General features: G+C 35.9%; 1 protein-coding gene across 3 annotated transcripts in view; it reads right to left on the bottom strand.

The window, feature by feature from the left end:
* The window catches only part of sorbs2a (sorbin and SH3 domain containing 2a), a 57,188-nt gene extending 31,431 nt beyond the window's left edge, over nucleotides 1-25,757 (bottom strand). For all 3 annotated transcript variants that reach the window (XM_079858177.1, XM_079858178.1, XM_079858179.1), the window contains exons 1-2: nucleotides 25,289-25,757; nucleotides 1,872-1,927 (exon numbers count right to left, since the gene is read on the bottom strand). In XM_079858177.1, coding sequence (XP_079714303.1) covers nucleotides 1,872-1,881 — 10 coding nt within the window. In that variant the 5' untranslated portion in view covers nucleotides 1,882-1,927; nucleotides 25,289-25,757. The remainder of the gene's footprint in view (nucleotides 1-1,871; nucleotides 1,928-25,288) is intronic.
* Between the last annotated feature and the right edge of the window lie 818 nt (nucleotides 25,758-26,575).

The following is a 26,575-nucleotide window of genomic DNA, read 5'->3' as shown; positions in this document are numbered from 1 at the left end:
CTCAGACCGGCCCGTCTGGCACCAACAACCATGCCACGCTCAGAATTGCTTAAATCACCTTTCTTTCCCATTCTGACATTCAGTTTGGAGTTCAGGAGATTGTCTTGACCAGGACCACACCCCTAAATGCATTGAAGCAACTGCCATGTGATTGGTTGATTAGATAATTGCATTAATGAGAAATTGAACAGGTGTTCCTAATAATCCTTTAGGTGAGTGTATTCAAGGAATATTGAGAGATAGAGTGAGTTAATAATGTTATGTTAATAATGAACTATTCCTTTAAAATTGTATCATATTGACAATATAGAAAAGCCTAAATATAATGCCTCTGTTATCTTCAAACTTAGCAAGACAAATATGGAACAAAACAGATGTTGCAAACACATGCAAAACAAGCATGCTTGCAGACACACACACAAACAGAACACTGGGGAGAAAACTCATCTAAATTACTTATACAGATGGAACACTGATATGCAAAAAGACATTCTAAAAACTCTATTTTAAAGATCTGTGTCTGTTAGACAGTCCTGCTCCATTACTGATACCTGCAGCTGCGTACAGGTTGGGTGAGCTCTGGACCCTCTTCACAGGCCAGAGAGGGAACAACAGGGATGCTCTTTTATGAGCACGTCCTCCGCTATCTGGAGTATGTTTGTTTGCACACACACACAGAAGCATACATGCAAAACAAACAGAAAGCAAAGCACATGCATTTTAAATGCAACATTATTGCACCAAAATATAATGCAAAAAAAGAGTGAGAAAAAGTAAATAAAATGAAACAATGTACATTACCGTTCAAAGGTTTGGGGTCAGTTTGATTTTTTTTTAAAGAAATTAGTACTTTTTTTTTTTTTAGCAAGATTGCATTAAATAGATCAAAAGTTAGAGTAAAGAAATTAATAATTACAAAAAAAAGTATTTCAAATTAATGCTGGTTTTTTTTTTACCTTTCTATCCTTTATCCTTTTTAAAATGTATCAGTTTGCACAAAATATTAAGCAGCACAACTGTTTTCATTGATAATAATAAGAAATGTTTCTTGAGCACCAAATCAGCATATTAGAACTATTGTTGTTATCAGTAATAAATTAATTAATTTTATTGAATTATGTTAAAATTGAAAACATTTTAAATTGTAATAATATTTTGTAAAATTTTGTGTTTTACTGTATTTTTGATCTAATACATGCAAAGGATGAGCATAAGATAAATTTTTTTTTTTAAAAAAATCTTACAAACCCCAAACTTTTGAATGGTACTGCATTATACCAATTAAAAGTTAGTCCTTTACAGAACAGCATACGACTTGTGCAGTAACTGATTTGCAAAGCATTGCAGGAAAGATGACAGATTATTTTAGGTGTGTTCGTTGCAGACGGATTGGTGTATGACATCAAAGTACCGCAAAAGCGATTTGAAAGCATACTGAGCCGTCTGCTCTCTAATAGCTCTCAAAGAATTTTGATGTCATACACCAATCGGTCGGCACAGCGCTGCTTCAAGCCGTACACACCTAATGACATTGTTTCCTAACCAGGTGTGATGTGAACACATCTGGTATGTAATAAAGTAATGCAGTATTTAGTCCGAAGCTGGTCCAAATTAACAGTATACAACAGAGCTTACTGTGTGATATATTCTAGCATATCCCACAATGCAATGTGCTTGGCTTGACCTTTATTTAAAGTGTGATGTATGAACCAGAAGCACTTACTGCACCTCTTTCTGATCTCTTTCTTGACACAATATCTTATTAGCCTACCACATGTCATGATATTTTTACATAAAATCTGATAACAAATGCACACTAATGATGGGCTAATGGCAAAGAAATTACACAGGTATTTTAATAACGGACTTACCTGTATTCATGATGATGATCTCCACTGATCTGTGTTCTGAAAAAGGACACTTTCACCTGTAAAACATCAAACTATTTATAATCTCAAAATCAATTCTTCTATATCTACATAAATAGATGCTAAAAGTATATATTGTTTTGAAGAATGAATTAGCATGCTTAATTACTAGCTAAATTGTCTATGTTGTTTAATGCCCAATTCCGCATGGTAAAGTGCCTAAACTGTTCTATGACTAGCACAAGTTATATTTACTCAGTGTGGCAGATATAGAAGATATTCTGCTTTAAACATGTTTGTTGTGTATCAAATGGAGACACAGACCTTAATATGGATCCATGACAGACAACAGCTAGAAACGGTGGCGTCGGTGTGTGTGCACATGTAGTAATACTCTGACTGACACCAGACAGTCTGGACACCAGGAATGCACTTGGTGTGCCTGCTATGTGTTAATTTTACAGTGTGCTACACACATATTTCACTCTCTCTAATCACTATCAGAATTTGCAAATATGAGGAGTGGAGTGTGTGTGGTGGGATAATTGTAGAATTTGCATCTGTCTCATATGAATACTAAATAATGTTGCCCAATAGACATGTTTGCCCAGCTAACAAAAAATGTGTTATAAGGGCCAGTTCACACAGAATGTATTTTTGCAGTTAAACATGCGTCAGTGGAATGGGGGGGGAAATGCAAGGACTAGAGATGAATTTTGTTTAAAGTTGAACTTATTTTATCTTGTTGTGCCGAATTTTTGAAAAAAACGTACAAAATACTGCGAAAGACACGAGGTGCAAAATCAAACACATCCGTCTAGCATGTGTTTACATAGAAAAACAATGGAAAAGTAGCAGAGTGGAATGGAAAAGCACATTCTGAACGGCCCTTAAGAATGTTATGATGAACAACGTTATGTTTCAATGTTCTCTGAATATTTAAAGCTACAATATGTATTTTTTTTTCTCGCTGCTAGGGGTCGCTAACCTCTTACAATAACAAAGGCGTAGGTTGATGATGGAGTTATAAGCAGAATGAAGGGTCTTGCTGTCATGCTGATGGATCTAACAATGTTTATGGATGAGAGAAAACATTCATGTTTTTTAACATGACTGTGGTATGAAGCAGGTTGCGATTGATAATGAGAGACAGATATCAGCGCCACACGCGAGTCCCGCGGATATAAAGGAATAAGGACATTTCATTTCATCCGAACTACCCACAAGTGCTGAATTACTACTCACACAGGTCAGTTTATTTGACGAATTAAACTTGTGAGCTAACGCAGCGCTGTTTCATTTGGTCTAACTTTATACTATCACACTAAACAGCATTTGAGAGTGTTGAAAGTTATAATGTAATTCTGTGTGTTAGTTTGTTTGGTATATGAGACTAGCAGTAAGCTAGATCAGCTAGAATATTAGAATAACATACTGATCATATTCTAACATTTCATCATGTTGAGCTATATAACATTGATTTGTTTTATGTACATTTGCTCACCTGTCTAATAAAGTACATGCAAGAGTGGCGTCAAGTCCAAGTTAGTTGCGGACGTGGAGCTCTCGGCATCGTTTTAGTTCTCCTTTTGTCCAAAAGTCTGCTTGCCATGGTCCATAATGTTTGAACGAAACAACAACAGCGTGAGCGTGCCGCTAGACGTTATACACTACGCAGTTGTCCACGTCTGTCGCCATGGTTACTATGGCAGTACAAGCGGAAACCAGGAATAATGCGGATATTATGTAATTGACAGGTGACAAGTGAACAGGGACGGGCACTATTTAAAATTGTGAATTTCTCTGAATTTAATGGAAGTACACAAATGAAAGAAATATATAACACTGTGGAAGTGGTTTTTGGATATTTTGATACAAAATTCTTACATATTGTACCTTTAACACGTTTTTTTTTTTATTGTTTTAAAAATGTTTTTTTCTTGGTTATGGGAACTTATCATTTTGCAAACTTTTTGGAGATATTTCAGAATGTTCAGAGAACATAGAAAAGAAACAAGTATAAAATAAAAAAAAACATTAGATGAACGTCCAACTAAAACATTTCAGGAAAAAAATGTTCCATGAACAATGTAAAAATAATGTTTTTGTACTAATGTTTATAAAAATAACAGTATACATTATAAAATACAAAATATCATTGAAAGAACATACTGGAAAAACATTTCTTCATAACTGAAGAACCTTGCCAGAACGTTATTCAAAATTCTGGGAACATGATAATACAAACAGTAGCAGATAGAAATTATGTCGGGATAGTGTTATGATAATGTCACTCCACTTAAGAATAGCAACAGTCGAGGATTTCCAAACACACTCCTTGCAATAACTGATAATATGTCTCTCGTTCACTGAGGCTAAATGGGAGCAGACATAATGGATTAAAGAGAGATAGAGAGAGCCTATGCGAGAGAGCATTTAGACATAAAAATAAGATGCAGTTGTCGGATATCCCTTTGCCACTGACAGATTTATAACTTACCAAGAAAGACGTGTAACACTCAGAGAGTGAAAACGCTGTCAACACTATTTGAGTCTCAGTAACTGAAACTATGGCATTCGCTTAGTGGCTATATGTCCATTTTTATTATCCCCTATACCTTGAAACGAATGCAGAAAGTAAAAGAACACTCTAGAAAGATTTTCATAACATGCTGCGGGAACCAGCTAATGGTGTGAAGTTTCATCTCTACTTGTTGGGCCTAAAATAAAGACACTAAAAACACTTATAATAGTCTGTAACATCTTTAAAAAGAATGAGTCTCTGGGTCATCACGAAAAGGAAGCAAAACACAGGCTATTTAAAGATCATCTACACTATCCAAACCAGTTTACTATTTTACTACCAAGTGTTATTTCCAAAACACTCTCATGGAAATTCATTTTGGTGAATTACATTTGTATGTTTTCGTACGATCTGCTTACACTGAAGCTTTAGTTTTTGGGGTGGATTTTCATGCTTAGTTTTTTCAATAAATTGTATGTTTTATACTACCGTACTCATATTGTATGAATTCATACAAATTCATCACAATTCACCACAATATAAAATTCTCTCATGAGATTGGTTTTCATATTTCAGAAAACTCATAGTGAAACTGATTCTGAATCATCACCAAATAAACTGACAAACATGTTGCACTCTGACCAATAACATCAATTTTCCTTATTTTTCAACTCCTTCACAGCATCCACCTGGCCACCTATAATTCCCACCTTTACACAATCCTATTCCCGATGGGTAGAATTAAGTCCTGTCCATCCCACCTCAAAATGTTTTATTCTGATCCACAGCTGCAGCTTAGAGCGCCTGATTAGTTACTGGCAATATTAGTGCAAAGCCCTCTGGGTGTACTTGAGTGTGACAAACATTCAATGCCATCTGCAGCTTGTGTTAAAGGGCTATTAAGCTGGCATTTCCGTTATGTAATGGACAAGCTGCCACGGTTGTGCACTTACCCATGAATACTGTAATTCTCCATTGTTTGACAAGGCTCAGATGGTAGATATTGGTGTTTTCAGATAGATTTGTGGAACAAATAGCTAGAGTAAGCTCAGTAAAAAATTTGTCAGTAGCTTTGAGTGTTTGTTTGCAGTTTTCTTGACATGACTTAGATGCTAATAAAGTTAGGCTACCCTTTACCATTGCCTAGCATACATGCAGGCTTTCACTGTTCACCATTGGTTATTGGTAACACACTCATTTGTGGCCTCTTAAATGCTCTCATCCACACACTCACATTGCCTTTGGAATGTCAGCACTATAGATCAGCATACAGTGACAGGACAGTGCAAGGATAGTGTTTCAATGGGCAGACCGGAGGAGTCACAACAGCTGTCTACACACAGGCACATGATGAAATATACAATACTGTTCAACAGTTTGGTGTCAGTAATATTTTTCAACGTTTCGCTTAACAAATCGCTTATATCCCATGATCCTTTAAAAATAGTTCTAAAATGCTGCTCAGCAACTATTTTTAGAACTATTTTTAAAGGATCATGGGATATAAGCGATTTGTTAAGCAAAGCGTATTGATAATTGAGCACAATCATGTTTACCTCAGAGGATCCTATAAAAATGTATCATGGCTTCCACAAAATGATTACAATTATTAGCACAACTCTTTTCAACATTGTTAATAAGAAGAATCATTATTAATAATTGAGTACCAAGACAGAGAAAAAAGGTGTAAAAATGTTACCTTTAGGGGTACAACAGGTCGTCACTGGGGCAGTGCCCTTAAAAGGACATCTTTGTACCTTTTTTTTGTACCTTTTTCTAAATAGCCTAAATAAATAAACTAGGGCTGTGAAAAGATTAATCGAGATTAATCGCATCCAAAATAAAAGTTTGTGTTTAAATAATATATGTGTGTGTACTGTGTATAATTAAATTTGTATATATAAATACACACACATGCATGTATATATTTAAGAAAAACTGTGTTATTTATATATAAAAAAATTATACTTAATATAAATTATATATAAATTAGGGCTGTCAAACGATTAATCGCGATTAATCGCATCCAAAATAAAAGTTTGTTTTTACATAATATATGTGTGTGTACGGTGTATAATTATTTTCTATATATAAATACACACACATGCATGTATATATTTAAGAAATATTTGCATGTATATACTGTGTATATATATTTATATTATATATAATTTATATTATATATAAATATTTTATATATAAATAACACATTTTTCTTAAATATATATGCATGTGTGTGTATTTATATATAGAAAATAATTATACTCCATACACACACATATATTATGTAAACACAAACTTTTATTTTGGATGCGATTAATCGCGATTAATCGTTTGACAGCCCTAATATAAATATATACAGTATATGTATGCAAATATTTCTTAAATATATACATGCATGTGTGTGTATTTATATATACAAAATAATTATACCAAGTACAAACACATATATTATGTAAACACAAACTTTTATTTTGGATGCGATTAACCGCGATTAATCTTTTCACAGCCCTAAAATAAACACAAACCTACAAACCCCAAACTTTTGAACAATAGTGCATTTTTTTAAGTCCAATTCTGAAGTGTTAGATAAAGCAGTGCAGTCGAGACCTCTTCAGTTATCTAGGGATCTTTCTCATTTTGTGAAAAAGTAAAGCATAGGAAGCAATATGACGAGTTAGAAAACACAATCTCAAATCGTGAAATCCATCATAAAATTCTTTCATGCTTCTCAAAAACGTGTTAGTGGCTGCAGTAAACTGATCTGACAGCTGATTCAGAGTGGTTCCGACAACCATGAGAACATCAATATGCGCCACATGATAGAAAATATTTAACATCTGACAGCTCTACAGATTTATTTGCTATTTATACATTTTCATATATTCATCAATCTCTCCATTAAGGGATAGTTTTTTCAAAAATGAAAATAATTAGTTTCTTGTATAGCTTTCTGTGTAAAAAAAAATGTCCTAGTGTTTTCTTAAATATCATCTTCATTTTGCATTCAACATGCATTTAAAATGATCGTTATGGCAGCATTTGTAAGTATTTATGATAATCTATTAATGTCCTGTAATTCTTAACAGAAACAGCTTCGGGACTGTTATGTACTTAATCAAATAATGGCCTGTATTGATGATATTTACTTGAGAGGCACAGTAAAGAATGGCCCCTATAAGCAGTGACATTTAATCATATTTATATGACAGAACTGGTGGCAGAGAGCATGTCTGTGTAATAAGGTCATTTTTTATCCCATATATATATATATATATATATATATATATATATATATATATATAACAGGCGTTGAGTTAAATGTAGAACAGTGATATATTACGAATCTGCAGTGTCTACGAGTGAATGTGTGTGTCTTGTAAGCATAAATAAAATCGCTCTAAATAGGCCACCATCGACCGCCAAAGAATTTGATTTGGAATATTTTTAAACCACCATGACAGATTTAAAGGGCCAGAGAATTTTAGCTAAATAAATCAACTCTGCATAACTTGATGACAGAATCTACAAAACAGGGGAGGACAACATCAAGCATGACACAACAAAATTAATGTTGATGTTCAGTCAGATTAGCTGTTCTATCTAAAGCTGTGGGAGTGAGAGGAGGAATATAAGAGGTTGTTCTGCAGTTGTGCGTGTGTGTTTGTGCCATTAAAGAGAGATGTGGAGGCCATTTGGGTTTCTAAACTTATACAAAAGTTGTCATTAGTGTACTATTGGATGCCCAAACGAATGTGTGTGTCTAAAAGTTCTTTGTAGACCCTTTACACTCCTGCCCAAACCAGACTCTCTGCCTCCCTCAGTCAGAGATGCTGATTCATTAGTGGCTTCGACCGAAATGCCACAAACCACATTCCACTTCCTATTAGTGCAGTGAAGCGTCTGGCACAGTACACAATATGTAAACTATGCTAATGTTTTGAGCTAAACCAGATTTTTCAACTGAGTTTATGCAAAAGCAGTGTTTTTTACAAACACAATGATAAATGCTAATAACATAATTCTAAGTGCTAAATGAAGCAAGAATGGGATGAGAATCTGTAGAAGGTTTTTCTTACATACACTTTACATATACCGAACAATTTTGAGACACATTTTTTTTATTTGACTGTCTCCTTATGAAACATTTACACAACTGTTCAAATTTTAGGTCTATACAATATATATATATATATTTTTTTTAAAGAAATTAATACTTTTATTCAGCAAGGACATTCAGTGGCAGTAAAGACGTTAGAAAATGTTACAAAAGCTTTCTAAGAACCACAACTGTTTGATAATTTGATAACCACAACATTGATAATAAGAAATGTTTCTTGAGCACAAAATCAGCATATCAGAATGATTATAGGCCTATATTTATAATAATATCCTCCACAGAATTATGAGAGAAGCTACCGTACAGGTGATCAAATAATGAATGCAACTGACACTGTTTATTGTTTCATAAAGGTTTAGAGGCAGGAAATGAATAATGTGCCCATAATATTGCCTTGCACAGGGAATACTGCCCTATTGCCAACTTTATTTCATCATGAAATCGAGCCATCATCAAACGATCATGTTATAGCAAATTGACAAAAATGATTCTGGAGGGTATTCCTGCTGGCAGTACTCCAGTACCGCAGAGTGATTTATTATTTATTTTCTTTATAAAGCACAATGTGGTTTACGGTAGAATGCAGTAAATTATTTTTATTGTATCATGTGGTTAACTGTGTGACACAGGCAGTATGGTTACATGAGGAACTCAGAAAGCAATAACACTGAAATAAAACAGAGCTACATCAGTCAAGTTTAATTCAGTCCGGTGCTGCCTCATATTATTTTAACCGATATGATTGGAACATGATCCAGATTCCTGCTACTGTGACAGACATAGAAAAACCTACACTGGTGAAAGCCACAACCACAAAGAGACGTTGCATGCAGAAATAAACCTTCATAAAACATATCACAGTCAGCCCATGTGTTATACTCATATTCTCAAGGAATCATAGGAAACCAAACACACAGACAAAAAAAAAAAAATCACGAAGCAAAGTCCGCTCAAATAATGTGCCGACGTGAAATTTCCATGTAGTAGTATACTTGTTTCTGTTTGCAATAACTGTGCTATAGGTGTGGTAACGCTGGTAAAATGACGCTATACCTCTTGTTCACTGATCCGCTCCCCGCTGCTCTGCTCACATGCACTGATAGTAATAGCTTTGTAGGACTATACATTATTTGGATAATTGGTCAAATCTGTTGCATAGAACTGAATAAAGAATAATATTGCCTATTTATATTAAATATGAATATATTTTCTGTATAATTTTAGTTTGTTACTTTCAATAAAAATATTGGCTTTTTTAAATTCATAATCATTAAAATTATTGAATTTAATTTAAAAGTCTACAGTATTAATACAATTATAAAAAAAAAGCTAATTTAAAATAATAAAAAAAAAAAATTATTAAAAAGCATTTTTAATTTTGTTTTTCAGCCAAGAGCATCCACAATTTTCAATTTAGGCCCAGAACTTTCATTTCCGTGCATCCCTATACCAGGGATGTACGATTTCCAGTAGAAATTCAACTTTTCTATTTTATTCTACAAAATTCTAATTTCTACTGGAAAACAATACAAAATACAGATAAAGTAAAGACTTTTTGCAATACACTTACATGTAAAGGGTAGACCTTTAAAAAATATGCGACGGAGATAAGGTGACTCTTTGGTCTAAGGGGAAAAGGTCATGACATGTCAGGGCCACTATGGCGGGCACGCTCACAGACTGTCAACACTTAAGAGTATGTGTGTGTGCGTGTGCTTAAGTGTGTGTGTGAGTGCATACGCCCCTATTTAAAGCTGTACAAGAAAAGAGCAGTAGATAAGCCGCTTTAACTATCAGACTCACCTATCTGTACAGTTTTCATTCTATGATATGTTTGGAACAGGCAGCTATTTCTGGATGTGAGTTACATTACATTTATTTTCACATCAAGTCAACTTTGGTGGTGAACAACCAAACACATACCACTTAAATACAAATTCAGTTCAATTCTGAGGGCAGCAATGTTATCCTTCCATCAGAATTTCAAGCCAGATGTCCATATAAATCTGAATGCAGGCACAAGACAAGTCTCAATTCCCTCCAAACACAAGATCCATCCAAATAAGGAAGAATCCAGTTTGTTTTTTTCTCGGAACAAGCTTCTGAAACAGTGCCAAGATATTTGTTTGGTACATTTTTCGTAGGATATTTTAAAAGCCTCATATCTTAAAAGCGTCATGTCAGGAGTTTGAGAGACTGGGTGGTTAAATACCAGCTGCTGTTGCTTGGTCTAGATTGCTCTCTTGGTTTCCCAACTGACCACATATATTCTAGTTAAATGCAACAAGGCACTTCTGTTTCCCTGGAGCTTTACCCTTATGATCTCCAAAACAAAACAAGACCATAAAGGCAAATTAAACACTGCTGGTCCAAAAGAGTGTTTCCAGATAAATTAAATCCAAAATAATGATATAATGATATACTACAGTCTTTGTCCCTGCTGCTGTGTTAAACTGAATAGGAATAGAAAAACCATTCAAAGTTGTGATCTATATTCTGTTTATGACGGAAAAGAAGTTACCATTAGGCTCGGCGCAAACCCGAATTTCTAAAAGTCAACATGAAAACAAAATGTTTATTGACTTTCTAAATGCACATCCCTGGTCTTATTGTGAACAATTTCCATTTTCCCATCAGTGCATAATGTCCCAAATGGACAAAAACTGCTAGTCTTTGCAATATTTCATCAAAATATAATAGTTTACTCTACTTTTGAAATTGAAACCTGAATTTTCCTTTTAGCCTGACATCACCAATTCCATTCTAGAATGTAAAGCCCACACTTTTCAAAATCCATTCGATGCTAAATGGATCAAATCAAGTTACGTCCTATATTTTTTATATGGAATATCCTGTTTCACTCCTAAATGTGTTAGATTACAAAAGCAAAATGTGTGTAAAGTCCATTTTATGTTAAAGATGGTCAAATTAACAGAATACATGTCTTTGATTGGCTTGAATATTACTTCCACATTTAGATTTTACATCTGAAATATGTTACAAAATAGAATAGGATAATAGAAAAGAAAAGAAAAGAAAAGAAAAGAAAAGAAAAGAAAAGAAAAGAAAAGAAAAGAAAAGAAAAGAAAAGAAAAGAAAAGAAAAGAATAGATCTGCTTAGTGTTTCATCGTATTTTCTACTCCATACTCTAACATGCACAACACATGGCAGGGCCTCTTGAAGCCACTGAACTGTAGGGTGATTTGATTATGTAATGCAGCATCTCCTCAGAGCATGCAGGGTCTGATGACATATTCATCATGATAACCTGTTACTCCTCACAGAGCTGACAAAATATTCATGCCTAAGGTAAAAAAAACAGAAAAGAAAAAAGTGATGATATGAGGAAAATGGAAATTAGGGAGCTTGGGGACATCATGTCATACAGAGAAACAGGAGACAAATATACAAACAATAGCCCTAAGGTTTGGACAATCTAATTTGGTGAAATGAAAAATGTTATTATGTGGTAGAGGAAAAATAATTAATATATTTTTAGCAGAATTTGAAGAGGATGAAAACAGGGAGAGAGAGAGAGAGAGAGAGAGAGAGAGAGAGAGAGAGAGAGAGAGAGAGAGAGAGAGAGAGAGAGAGAGAGAGAGAGAGAGAGAGAGAGAGAGAGAGAGAGAGAGAGAGAGAGAGAGAGAGAGAGAGAGAGAGAGAGAGAGAGAGAGAGAAAGGGGCGATTAACCAAAAGAAACCGCAAGGACAGAGAAATTAGAAATTCAGTGAGAGCCTGTGGCATGCAGTATTATGTAAGATGAATGAGTTCCTTCAGTGCACGATATTAACAAAGACCAGTTACACACACACACACACACACACACACACACACACACACACACACACACACACACACACACACACACACCACAGCATAAACTTCATTAGGGCTCAGTGCTAATTGGACTAATTGCTGTGGTTTGTGTCCACCATGAACATGACAATAAAAGTTTGGCTCATGAAAGGAACATGAACAATATCTCTTATACATTCATGCACAGTATGGGTTTTGTGGTATGATTCATAAATTGTTTCCTCATGGGACAGAAATTTTGAAACAGCATAAAAAAAGTCAGGTTTCCTCCTTACTCCCCACAACATAGGAAATACCTGGACCACACACACACACACACACACACACACACACACACACACACACACACACACACACACACACACACACACACACACACACACACACACACACACACACACACACATGTATGGACAACATGCTTTGGTTATTTCTTTTCAAGTTTTTGTATGTCTATGAATCCAAACGGACACATTTATGAAATACATCATGATTGTGCGGAGATCAGTTCATAACAACTAACACTTACTCTGAAAAACATGCAGTGTTACTTCTTTGGCAAAACACAAAGGTGTGAAATATTTTGTTGTCTTCTCATCTATGTACTATGTACACTAACACTCCTTTAAAAAACTTACTTCAGATGGGAAAGTCCTAACAGTTACTGGACGGCACAGGTCACATCACATGCTTAACTTCGATCATAGTAAACGGGTGGACAGAGGAAGCTTGAACAGAATCACCTGCAATCCATCCATCATACTTAAGTCTGTGAATAATGTCACCCAGCCACTCCAGTCCAAATACCACTGATACGAGTCTAAATATAAAGCCCTGCACCTCTATCCTGTTTGAAAAGCATGCTCAACTCAATCATCTACAAAAATACATTTCTACAGGTGTTTGGAGGACATACGCTTGGTTCAACTTATAATTTTTAAATACCATTCAAAAGGTTTGGGTCGGTAAGATATATATATTTATTTATTTATTTTTTTTCTCTTAAGAGAAGTCTCTTACGCTCACCAAGGCTGCATTTATTTGATCCATAATACAGTACATTTTGTGAAATATGAATACAATGTAAAATAAATGTTTATTATATAAAAAATCTATTTTAATATATTTTAAAATGTATAGGCTACTTTGTTCCCATGATGGCAAAGCTGAATTGTCAGCAGCCATTACTTTCATTACATTACAGTCTTCAGTGTCACATGATCCACATGCATTCTTGAGAATAAAAGTATTAAAATCTTTTTAAAAACTACCATTACTTTTGAACAGTAGTGTGTGTGTGTGTGTGTGTGTGTGTCTGTGTGTGTGTGTGCACGCAGGCGTGCGCGTGCGCGCGCGCGCGCGTGTGTGTGTGTGTGTGTAATGAATATGAAAAAAAGATTCTGATCAGAATGCCCAAAATATAATATATTATTCATATATTCATATATTATAATATATTATAACAGTTGTGTGTAAAAGTGTTTGAGTTTGACTTACCATTGTATTGGCGTTTGTTGTGCTAGTGTTAGTGTGAGTTTGGGTTAGTCTCCAGTTTTTATAATTAGTCAAATATAAATAAATAGATCTCTATTGTATGTATGTCCACATCTAGCCAGATACATGTACAGTGTGTGTGTGTGTGTGTGTGTGGTTGGTTGTGTGTGTGTGTGTGTGTGTGTGTGTTTGACTGCATGCCCTGTTTGGCCAGGTTTCCAAGTATTCCCAGACCACTGAAACTCAAACTCACTGTGTTCCCTTTTGAGGCCTTTGTTGTGGTGAGAGCTAGTGAGCTTAAACTAATCACACACAAACAGAGGAATGAGGAAGAGAGGGAAAATACACAAAGAGCCGGTACACACATCCTCTCACTCTTCCCATTTTCTGTAACTCTAATACACAAAAACAGAGAATGCCAAATAATGTGTTGGTGCGTTACCAAGTTGTTGTCTGTTTTTAGATCTGCTACTGTACTTAACAGATAAATCATTTAAAATTAGTGTGTGTGCAGGTGTGTGTGTGTGTGTGTGTGTGTGTGTGTGTGTGTGTGTGTGTGTGTGTGTGTGTGTGTGTGTGTAATACAATCAGAGATCTCACTTTCTATGTACTTTAAGGGTGATGAGATCAAGGTGACATTCCAGAACACCAGAGACTAACTAAAGACCCACACATACAGGTGCTGGTCATAAAATTAGAATATCATCAAAAAGTTGATTTATTTCAAGAATTCAACTTAACAGGTGAAACTAATATATTATATAGACTCATTACATGTAAAGTGAGATATTTCAAGCCTTTATTTGTTATAATTTTGATGATTATGGCTTACAGCTTATGAAACCTACGAAATCAAAATCCCAGAAAATTAGAATATTACATGAAATCACACAGTAATTACACAGTGATACCATGGTCATTGAACCAGGTTTTGGTTCTTTTGGTGGTGTGGGCAGGTGCAAATCCTGCTGGAAAATGAAGGAAGCATCTCCATAAAGCTTGTCTGCTGAAGGAAGCATGAAGTGCTCTGAAAATGTCCTGGTAGATGGCTGCGTTGAGTGGACAGCACAGTGGACCAACACCAGCCGATGACATGGCTCCCCAAACCAACTTCACACTGGACTTCAAGAATCTTGGATTGTGTGCCTCTCCATTCTTCCTCCAGACTCTGGGACCTTGGTTTCACAATGAGATGCAAAATTTGCTCTCATCAGAAAAGAGGACTTTGGTCCACGGTGCTTATTAAATCCAGAGTCAACACAGCCGTCTACCAGGACATTTCCAGAGCACTTCATGCTTCCTTCATTCTCCAGCAGGATTTGCACCTGCCCACACTGCCAAAAGAACCAAAACCTGGTTCAATGACCATGGTATCACTGTGTAATTACTGTGTGATTTCATGTAATATTCTAATTTTCTGGGATTTTGATTTTGTGGGTTTCATAAGCTGTAAGCCATAATCATTGAAATTATAACAAACAAAGGCTTGAAATATCTCACTTTGCATGTAATGAGTCTATATAATATATTAGTTTCACCTGTTAAGTTGAATTCTTGAAATAAATCAACTTTTTGATGATATTCTAATTTTATGACCAGCACCTGTATATGCACACAGAAGTAAGACAAATCACAGACAGCCTTCATCCTATAGCATGTTGTGCTCCCAATGGAAAACATTTGTAAAACATTCTTGCATAAATTGTTGTGTTAAATTGAATGTTACAATGTAAGAACGGACTGATTCATGCAGCAATTTGTTCTCCTCACACTTCATGAATAAAGGCCAAAATTAAAACAAATAATAATGATAATAATAAATATAGCTGCAAGCAGCAATTATCGGGGCCAAGCAGAACAAGACGACAAGACGTGTCAGACCAACTGCAACAATGAGAAAAGTTTGGCATCAATATGTCAAGGCATTGCAGAGATAAAGCCTGAATAGTCTTTTTGGCATCATGCCTCAAATTTAATGCTGCGCTATACGAAAACGGTTTCGTCTATCGACACGAAATCCATAACTTTTAGTCGGCACCATCTGGAGCTGATACGATTCGATTTTGGTGAAAATCGGACAAACGGTCTAGGAGGTTTTGAATGAAAATCAAGATGGCGGACAGGAAGTTTGGCCAAATAATGAAAACTTGGTATCTATGTTCTCGCCTTGACCCAAGGAATCTATTAAGACCAGTGACTTTACAATATCCAGATTTATTCAAAAGTTATTAGCATTTTGACCACTAGGTGGCACTCATGCTCCTTCAGGGCATCGTTCTGATGACCCATACCAAGTTTCGTAACAATCCGTTAATGCGTTCTTAAAATAGAGCATTTTTGCACTAAATTCAAAATGGCCGACATCCAAAATGGCTGATCTGGGAAAATTGGATATCATTTGACTCAGCATGACACCCTGAATCCAACGAGACCAATTTCATGATTTTTGGACAAACCATTCAGAAGTTATAAGCAAAAACAGCCATTTTTCATATCTCCGGACCAGTAGGTGGCGCTGCGCCGAAACTCAGCATGTAGCCTCAGGTCATGTTTATGATGATATGTACCAAGTTTGGTCTGAATACGATAAAGCGTTGCGGAGATACAGGCTTGTGTCTGTTTTCGCAAGCGCTACGTAAAATTTGTTTGCGTGGTATTCGAAAACGGTTAAGCGAATCAACTTGAAATCCATAACTTTTTGTCGACACAGTCTGGAGGTTCAATTTTCATGAAAATCGGAGCAACGGCCTAGGAGGAGTTCGAAAAAGTAGGTTTTTCAGAAAATTCTAAATGGCGGAAAAATTTCCACGGTGGAAAATGACGTCATATGGTGCAATCGAATCATCTTGAGCTAAGGAATCAGGTGAAAAAAGAATTTTGTTTCTAGCCCTTGTAGTTCAAAAGTTATTAGCATAAACATGAGTGCAACTTTGGACAGTTGGTGGCGCTAGAGGGATTTGTTTTAAGACACCCAATTTGCTATGGTGACAGGTTGGACTGTCCTCTATCAGTGTGCCAAATTTCATAACTTTCCCGCAAGCGGTTCTATGGGCTGCCATAGACACCCAGTCGGAAGAAACGGCAGAATAACAATAAGAACGGGAACAGATACAATAGGTGCCTCCGCACCTTCGGTGCTTGGCCTCTAATAATAATAATTTATGGAAACAAATGCTACATATCTAAACAATTAACAGTGAAATAAATAAATAAATAAATAAAAATATGATACAAAACTATAGATGCACTTAATACGTTCCTTTAAAATAGTCATTGTGGTGTTAAAGAGTTTGTCACAATATGTTTCCATTCACAAAATTCTAAAATTCAAAAAATGTATGCACACAATTGAGACTGATATTTTTATCCAATAGGAAAACATGCACATAAACTACAATGGAAACACATTTACCAAATAAATCCCTTGATGTGCAAAAAAAAAATAAAAAAAAATAATTTGCCTCAACATAGGATGTGATTGGACAACTGGACTAACCAGTGAACCAATTTTATTGCACACACAGTATCTAAAATGTTGGTTTGGTCATTCTGAAATACCTGAGCCAATGTCTGTCATCAAAATGGTTGGATATAATTACCTCCCATAAAACCAGGCATCATGCCTCCAAATGCAAGATAACATGACAGTGTTTATTACATTTCATCTGCCCGCTCTGAGGCACAAATCATTGATGATGTACAAAAGAAGAGCTATGGCTTCCCCGATTGCAGCAACTTCCATTTTTATGCATTTAGCACCAATTTCCCAGTAAGTGATGATTTTGTTCTCTTTAACACATGGGATGGAAATGTTTTATGCAATATTCCAATTTTGCACATGAGTTAAATTTGCAACTTTGGATGGAAACATAGCTATTATTAATAACTGTGTGTGAATAGAACTGTATTTGAAGCACCCTGAACCAATTCTGACATCTGTGTTCAGATGCTGTATGAGCGTATAGCCTTCCTCTTACATACAGTGGCACAGACTGAATTGCTGCATATACTCCCTGGGAGACTTACTGCAGCTTTTGCAGCAATATGACTTGCATTGTGCTGACCTACTCACCAGTCATATCTCTGAACATTTTCCATAAAAAAGTGTACTTGCTCTTTAATTCTGACTTCAATGACTCAGTGAAAGTGTAAAGATCATTATATTTCAATAACCAAGCCATTCAAAACCTATTGAGTTCCTCGCAGCATACATTGGCAGCTACCTTCTAATAGCATCCAAGTGTAATGGAAACTCATAAGTGTCCAAGTTAGAATGCTGTAACAGCAACTCAAATTGTGTTCCATATAAAAGACTACACAATAAAGTTCAATAGAGCATAAGATAACAACACAATACTAGTCTCCCCCTTATTTTCCAACACGGAAGTAAGTCATTTCCCGTGAATGTGCGAGACATCCGATTCATTAGCCGCTATAGGTAAGTGCAGTAAACGTTAAAACTATTTAGATAATTATGATAATAAATTACAATAGCATGAGAACACATACCAGATTGCAACATAATATACACAACATAAATACACGTTTTATATATGCCTAATCAGCATTACTGCATTGTCTTAGAATCTCCCTTAGAATAGGGCTAAAACAAGGTATCTTAAGAGGAGGCAGCATAATTAGTATGTACATCATTTGGAACAATCGATCTGTGGGAAGTGCTTACTCTGCCTCTGTAGGTGCCTCACTAGGTTAGGAGTAGAGAACATCTCTTTCCTTGATTCTGACATAATATTAACCGGATCTATTCTCAACACCACCATATACTAGCCGCTTGTGATCTGTCAGTTTTTTTGTCATATTAGACATGAAGTCAGGTACATGAAGAGACAATGCCATTTCACTAAGATGCGTGATCAGCACAACAATAAGAGAAAGCAAGAGATGTGGGGAAAGAAAGAGACACAGAACAAGCATAATCCTACCTTCATATAAATTCCACTCTCGCTCTCATTCAAAAGTCAGGGAAATGTCAGCATGGCACTTTTCTGCTTGTCTTGAACCGCGTTGATTCTTTATTTTAATTAGTTTTTTGTTCTTCTGTATTCAGGCTATCATTGTCAAGTCTTACCATCCAGAGCAGAGCACCACTCCGGGGAGACAGGAGAGTTAGACAGTGAAAGATAGGTGGGGTTAGTGAGAAAAAGGGAGAGATCAGATAGGTCTATTTTGGTAGTTGGACATGCTTCTGTAGTGGCTAGAAAGTTCCCCTCTGAGGTCTGCATGGCTCCACCTGTCATGTCTGAATCAGTGACCCAACATCTTCACATCCACTGTAAGCGGCTCAATAACCTCAGGGAAATTTAACAAGCCATAAAGCACCTTAAAGTGTCAAGCGATTTTGCTTCACATCGAAATTATGGTCCCAAAGAGAGATTCTAACGTACAACAGGGCAGTTTGAGAAATATGCATGCCTAATCTACTGACCTAGCATTTAAGAGACGCATACATCACCACATCAAAATGCTGATTAATGTGTGAATTTGTGTGCATAGCTGTTTTTACTGTGACTGTAAGCAGCTGTACAATGAAGTTAAAGTAACTGACAAATATATCTGTGTACAATGTAAAAAAAACAAACAAACAAAAAAAAAAAAACACTTTTAATAAAAACTGACAGCTGTTACCAAATTTTCAATGTAAAAAAATATGGTAACAATGTTTTGGTCATTACAGATATTTTGATATCACGTTTTGCCTGTTTTAGTTGACTTTGAGTTGGATTTGCACTGTTTTATTCAGTTTTATGTCTTTGATCATCTTTCGCCATAGTGTTCGATTAGCCCTTATGTGTTACACCTGTGTCTTGTTAATTATCTTGTTCAGTCCCTAGTGTTTCCTGTTCCTCATGTAATACAATTTTTATTTTTTACATTACATTACCTATTTATTGCAACACTTTGCTGACAGATGACTGTATTTTATATCATTCTCAAAGACTTGAAATTCTTCGTATGTCATCTTTCCATTAACTGTGGTCAATACTATAGATGGTGCATAGTGTCATATACACACAATAAAACACTAATTAATACAAGTTTAACAGCTATATAAAAGTTGAAGTGCTGTTTATGCTAAGGTCTGACGTCATTTAAGGTTATGTAAAATATCTCACAGGATTCAATAATTAGATGTAAAAAGTATGCATGTGAAGGGATCATATCACTCTAAACCCTATTTGATTAATCAGTTCAAACAATGTAGGAGAATGATTTAAAGGGGTGGTTCAGGATTTTGGACATCGGACCTCATTTCCAAGTTAGCCTGGGTGTTATTTATCAGTGGAGACAGTTTTCAAAAAATTTCACCCAGTCCTCCCAGTTGCATAGTTCGCCGGTGCTAGGCTAGCACGAGTCAACGGTAACTGCTAGCCTGCCATTAAAATAGTTTTACCCACTCCACAGTACACTAAAAGCAAATAAATTATAACGCCAGACTATCGATGTAAATGTCTGTTGAGAGAATAATGTTAGAAATCAAACTACCCTTTCATCGCATTGCAATAGTTATACTTTGTTCCCTGTATTTATTAGCACAGTCTACAGCAGCGGCGGAGTGATATTAAGTTACCTAGGCAACCGAGACTACTACTAGCTAGCTAGACGTCCCGACTGTAGTGCGCTTCTGTTCTGTGTTTACTTTTCGGCGCAGTACTACTAACCGGAGCAAAGTAAAATTCCGCCACTGCTGAGAAACTAGTTCCTGTAAATGTAATGCGATCATTAAGAGCAAGAGTAGTTTGATTTCTAACATTATTCTCTCAACAGACATTTACATCGATAGTCTGGCGTTATAATTTATTTGCTTTTGGTGTACTGTGGAGTGGGTAAAACTGTTTTTAATGGCAGGCTAACAGATACCGTTGACTCGCGCTAGCCTAGCACCGGCGAACTATGCAACTGGAAGGACTGGGTGAAAATTTTTGAAAACTGTCTCCACTGATAAATAACACACAGGCTAACTTGGAAATGAGGTCCGATGTCCAAAATCCTGAACCATGTCTTTAAGTTCTGTTGCCCTTATTTGCTGTGTTTTCCATGGTCACGGCACAACTGATTTAATAAAACGTTTAATGAAATTCAAAAACTATTTTTTTATGTCCTTATATGATCTGTTAGTGAGGTGTAGAGAATTAGACATCTTTAAGTGGGTTGGTGTGAGTTATGTCTGAAGTGATGCATGACACGGCCTCTGATACAACGGCCTGCTGGCCGGTCAGCGCTGGATGAAAAAGGACGCGATCACAGGTCCTGTACATGGCAGGCATGACTGTGCTATCACAACAAGCTGCAAACTGATACTATGCACAACAATGATGTAATGGTAAGTAAATGTTCCAGTAGCCTGATAAAACTACAGTTAGGAACAGTTGAGAACAATACAAATAAGAACTGTTCTAGGAGAGATTACACAGATAAAAGACAAGAAGTTATGGCTAAGAGAAAAGCTGAGGAAAGCCACTCATTTATGTTATTTAATTTACTTCATCAGTTCACCAGAGAACATTATACAATGACACAGCATAAACTTAAAAAACTAAGCTAATCAATTTACCAAAGTAAAGGAAACTTGACGCATAGGTTTAAAATAAATTGATTACAGTTATAACAACAACAAAAAAAATATTTTAAAGCTTGATGCCATCATTTTTATTTATTAAACTAGATTTTAATCATCTAGTCCTTAAAAAAACATTTAAGTACTGATGGTTTAAAGAACACAGGAATAAACTGGAATTTTTCTTTAATCTCCAAAGAAAACTATTGCCAACTCATAAGCAATACGCAGCGAAATGCTGAGGTGCAGGTGCAAAGGACCACTGCAAAACCATTACTGAACTTCTGTTTTATGGCCAGCAAAAAGTTCTTAAAAAGCAAATATCAGGCTAAATGCGTATAGTGTATGTGACAAATAAAAAGTATACAATTGATTTAACTGAATCCCTGTTTTCACAAAGGAATCACACTTAACCATGTAATTACTTCCACTCCCACTCTTGCAAATGCTAATATACAAACACATCCACTATTAAATGTCTAAAATTAAACAAATGTGTATTGAAACAGTGGAGGGAATGGATAGAGATTACCTCTGTTGACCCATGTCAACACTATCACAATGAATATGAGCTAAACATTCCTGACACAGCAAGTGAGAAGTTATAAAAAGCATTGCTGTTGATAATATACAGTAATGTTAACAATTATACAATATCTGTGGGTCGATACAGCAGTCACTGCTATTTGCCCTGTGTTTGGCAGCACTAGTTTTATCTGGAGATGATAAATGGAATGTACAATCAAAAATTAGAATGCTCTGGACCACACTGACCAAAATCATTGTAAGTGTAAACTATAAAACCATCTTAGTTTTTTATGGCCTGTTTCCCCAAAAGCATCACAGCTTAAAGTAGAAGCACTTAAAATCACCATAGATCTACAAGTACTCTTCAGTTGCTAAGTGCATCACCTGCATACAGCAAAATTACACCTAAAATGAATGTATTGTATAGTTTATGCAGCAATGCCAGATATGTTGAAATCTGAACACATGTATTTTAGTTTAAATTAAAATAATAGGCTACAATTTAAAATAAAACATACAATGTATTAAACATATTAGATGAAATTTGATTTAAATTAATTAAATCTATCTTAAATAGAAGTTATCTGGCAGATAAATAAATATGGCTCATGTGAAATGCATTGCATGAGAAAGCTCTTAAGAGTCAATATCCATCATTATCGGGACGCAGGGCCAAGGTTTCTCTGAAAGTAGTGATCAGAGCATTTCTCTTGCCTCCACTCAACTACAGTGGGCCTAGAAAGTAATCTGCACTTTATCCGGCACTATTCTAGGGATCTCTACCCAGTAACATTAGACAAATGTACACAGGCACCTTGGCTTCAGGCATGCAGATCTCATCACACAAACACTCAGCGTTGGGTTCACAGAGATGCTTTCTTTAGCACTTCACACCTTTTTGACACTGACACTAGGTGCATGTGTCTGTCTGTCTGTGTGTGTTACAGAAGCTCTGGTCTACACATTCCTGCAGATTATATTCTCATTGAAAATGCAGATTTAAGGCAGTTTTATATGGCACACACTGAGGTCATAAACTTTGAGAATGAGCCATAAATCCTGCATTAAGTATTAATGATGAGGAATTTAAGTAACTTCAGAGAGAGGTTTATTTGCTTCAGGGGTTTCCCTCCAGAGCTGCTTTTGCCTTAATTCTGGTGACGCAGTGATTGAAAGCTTTCAGTTTCATGTGTGCTACATATTTCAGAAAGGTAACAACTAGATTAGAGTTGCCATTAAGCATCCTTATATATAAGTTAATCAAGTTAATGTATTGAAAATCTTTACATTTGATTGATTGCGTAACTCTGGAACTATTCCATTGCTGAACACACACATCTCTCAGTGTGAGGTCAATGGCGTGATCTGGTGTGACTTTTCCCCGCTAGTTAATCTCCCACAAGAACAGTATTTAAATGAATGTGTAATACAGATATCGAGAGATAAAGAGAAAGGAAAAGAAATCCTCTCACTTTACTGTCATTATATCAGCATATACACACAATATCACACAGATCTGGTTCACAAGAGATTAAAGCACCTCTATTCTCTCTGTTTGACACATTAACATCATATCCCTGGGCTATAGTCAGCTCATCAGATTTGACTATAGAAACATCACCATTTAAACAAGAAATTTAAACTTCTTCAGTGAGTTCATCAGTACATACAGCATTTGTAGATAATACTATAAAAGGAAATAGGATTCTAGAAATATAATAAAACATATTTTAAAAGTAAATTTTTGCATTTAAATATAAATAAAAGTAAAACATAAATAAAATAAAACATACTGAATTATATATATATATATATATATATATATATATATATATTGTAATAATATAATTTTATATAATATAATACAAATGGTGTATGTACTGATGAACTCACTGAAGAAGTTAGATTAAATTTCTTGTTTAAATGGTGATGTTTCTATAGTCAAATCTGATGAGCTTACTATAGCCCAGGGATATGATGTTAATGTGTCAAACAGAGAGAATAGAGGTGCTTTAATCTCTTGTGAACTAGATCTGTGTGCTATTGTGTGTATATGATGATATAATGACAGTAAAGTGAGAGGATTTCTTTTCCTTTCTCTTTATCTCTCGATATATTACACATTAATTTTACTGTGGTCAAGTGTGGTCAAGTGTGTGGATTTATTATCCGGTGATGGGATTATTTTATTTCACAAGAATTTCAGCACTGTTTCCACAATCATCTGATTCAATCATAATTTTGTGCATCGCAAAGTCTGTACACAGCTTGTGTTAGAAAAGAGATTTAATTATATTCTAATATACAATTATATACACAGTATAGCCTATACAGACTTTGCATTGCACAAAATTATGATTGAATCAGATGATCGTGGACACAGTGCTGAAATTCTTGTGAAATAAAATAATCCCATCACCGGATAATAAAATGCAAATCCACACACTTGACCATCATCCGTACACAGATCGGTCATTACCTCCACCGCTTACTGGACCTCACTAATGAGCTGGTAATGACAAGCCTCTTAATTGTTATGTTAATCAATTAAGCCAAAGGATCTTGGCATAGGATTTTGGGACACAAGCGCTCTTTGTTGTTGTGGAAGGTCATGCTAGATTGAGTTACGGGTAATCAGTTTCACTTTTTGCACAAACTCAATTCACACGCCAAAGCATTGGAATAAGGACAAAACTGACACAATTCTATTACTTCTGACACTTGTTGGGTCAGCTATTACAACACATCAGAATCGCAGAGCAAAACATCAAAAGGAGGAGAATACAGCACCATCCAAATGTGCAGATGTGCTACTGTAACCAACGTCATGTAGGCTACTGCAAACTGAGAAGCAGCAGAGAATACAAAATTGGTGATGAGAAAGTGTTACAACATCTGATAGCTGTACATTATGTTTCGAGATCATCATAAACAGTTCAGCTAAGCAAATATAGTTTTTCCATTAAAGGGTCCATGCTGTGCCTCATATACCGGTCTCAATTTATTATTCTATAATGGTCTGAAATCTCCAGGTAGAATGATGTGCTGCTGGAATGTGCAGCTGAATTATGTATCTGAAATGCTCTGCCTCCATCCCTAATATCTGCCTTTGATAACTGACTCTCATGCCTCTGGAATGCCATGCCTCAAAAATCTGTATCTGTTTAACCTACTGTTTGTAATGTGTCGTTAGTCTCTAAAATTTTGTTTCTGTAGCCTATACTTTGTCTTTTAATTCTGCGTCTAAAATGTTGTTTCTTAAATCTACCTCTAAATTTGCCTCTGTGATTTCAAACTCGGCTCATTCTATGCGCTACTGTGATTCTGTCAGTGTGTGTCCGTGAAACAAGCGTTTCTTACCCTGAGTAATAAACACGCATATGGAGTCATCCACCGCAGTTACACACTAACGTGCCGCATGTAAGTCCATCAAAGTCAGAGACGAGAGAGAGAGAGAGAGAACCCAGACTGAAGGCACACACCTGCTCTCCGCTCGGTTCTTCTCCGCTGTGCCGTGCCGACTCCAGATAAACGCGTGAACGCGCATGGACTATGCCACTGCGCGGCACCACCCTTTCCTCTTGGGTCAGTGGCTCTCGTGCGGAGCTGGAGAGCTATTGGAATAGCATTGCGGTAAAACTGTCTCTTTACACATGACGAAACACTTCTCACACGTAGGCGGAGGAGGAGGAGATAGAAACGCAATATCACATTCGTTTTGCTTACTTTAAAGGACGCGACGCTTGAGCGCGAGAGCGCGTATGAGCACGTCACGAACGCAAGGGGCTAGTCCTTAATAGAGACTTTATCCAGACATCATCCAATCGTCGCTTGTTTCTCAGGGAAGAGGAGTATTTTATAGCACAGTCCGCGTTCATGTGTGAGATGGAGAGCAGCGCCGCGCATTGGTCCCTCACAGGTTCTCAGTAGTCATGGCAACCAGAACACTTCAATCAGCGCGCGGGCTCAAGGGAGCACAAACTGTGATGTGAGATGCTGAGGTCACCTCAAGGGCAAAAGCACCGCATTGAACTGTTGTATCAGTCTCTAAAGTTTGATGAAAAGTTTGTACAGAGTAAAACTGAAAGGCATCTCCGACTATTAATGCTGCCGTTTGACCTGCCACCAATATAGTCCTCAGGAATGTGGAGTTGTTATTAACAAAGAATTCCAATGAACCAGATTCCACTGGGTGAATACAGGTTCTGACATCATTTCTGGCAGTGTGTAATAAAATAGCAAAATATGATGGTGCATGTGATAACATATAATAGTTTTCAAATTAATAATTAATGTTTTCTTCTTTGATGCTTTTACATTGACAACAACTGGCAAACTGGTATTGATTGGTAAATTGGGACCGTATTTAAGTAATTTTAAGAGGGGCAATAAATTATATTTGTATTTCACCATCACATATTAGAGGAATAATACTAGGAATAATACTACATGTTATGTAAATGCATGCTTAACACTTACTAGGCATTACTAGAAGTAATAATAATAATAATGTTTATAGTTATTATTATAATTATTAAGAAAGACATTAAAGGGAAGAAGGCCAGGACAGGCCTAATTTTGTAAATCTAATATGATTATTATTATGCATTTTATTGATTAGCTACATATAATCAAATATTTTGCTGT

The sequence above is a fragment of the Squalius cephalus genome (genome assembly GCF_949319135.1).
Source record: "Squalius cephalus genome assembly, chromosome: 2".
Taxonomy (NCBI): Eukaryota; Metazoa; Chordata; class Actinopteri; order Cypriniformes; family Leuciscidae; genus Squalius; species Squalius cephalus.
This window is presented reverse-complemented; position numbering and strand designations above follow the sequence as displayed.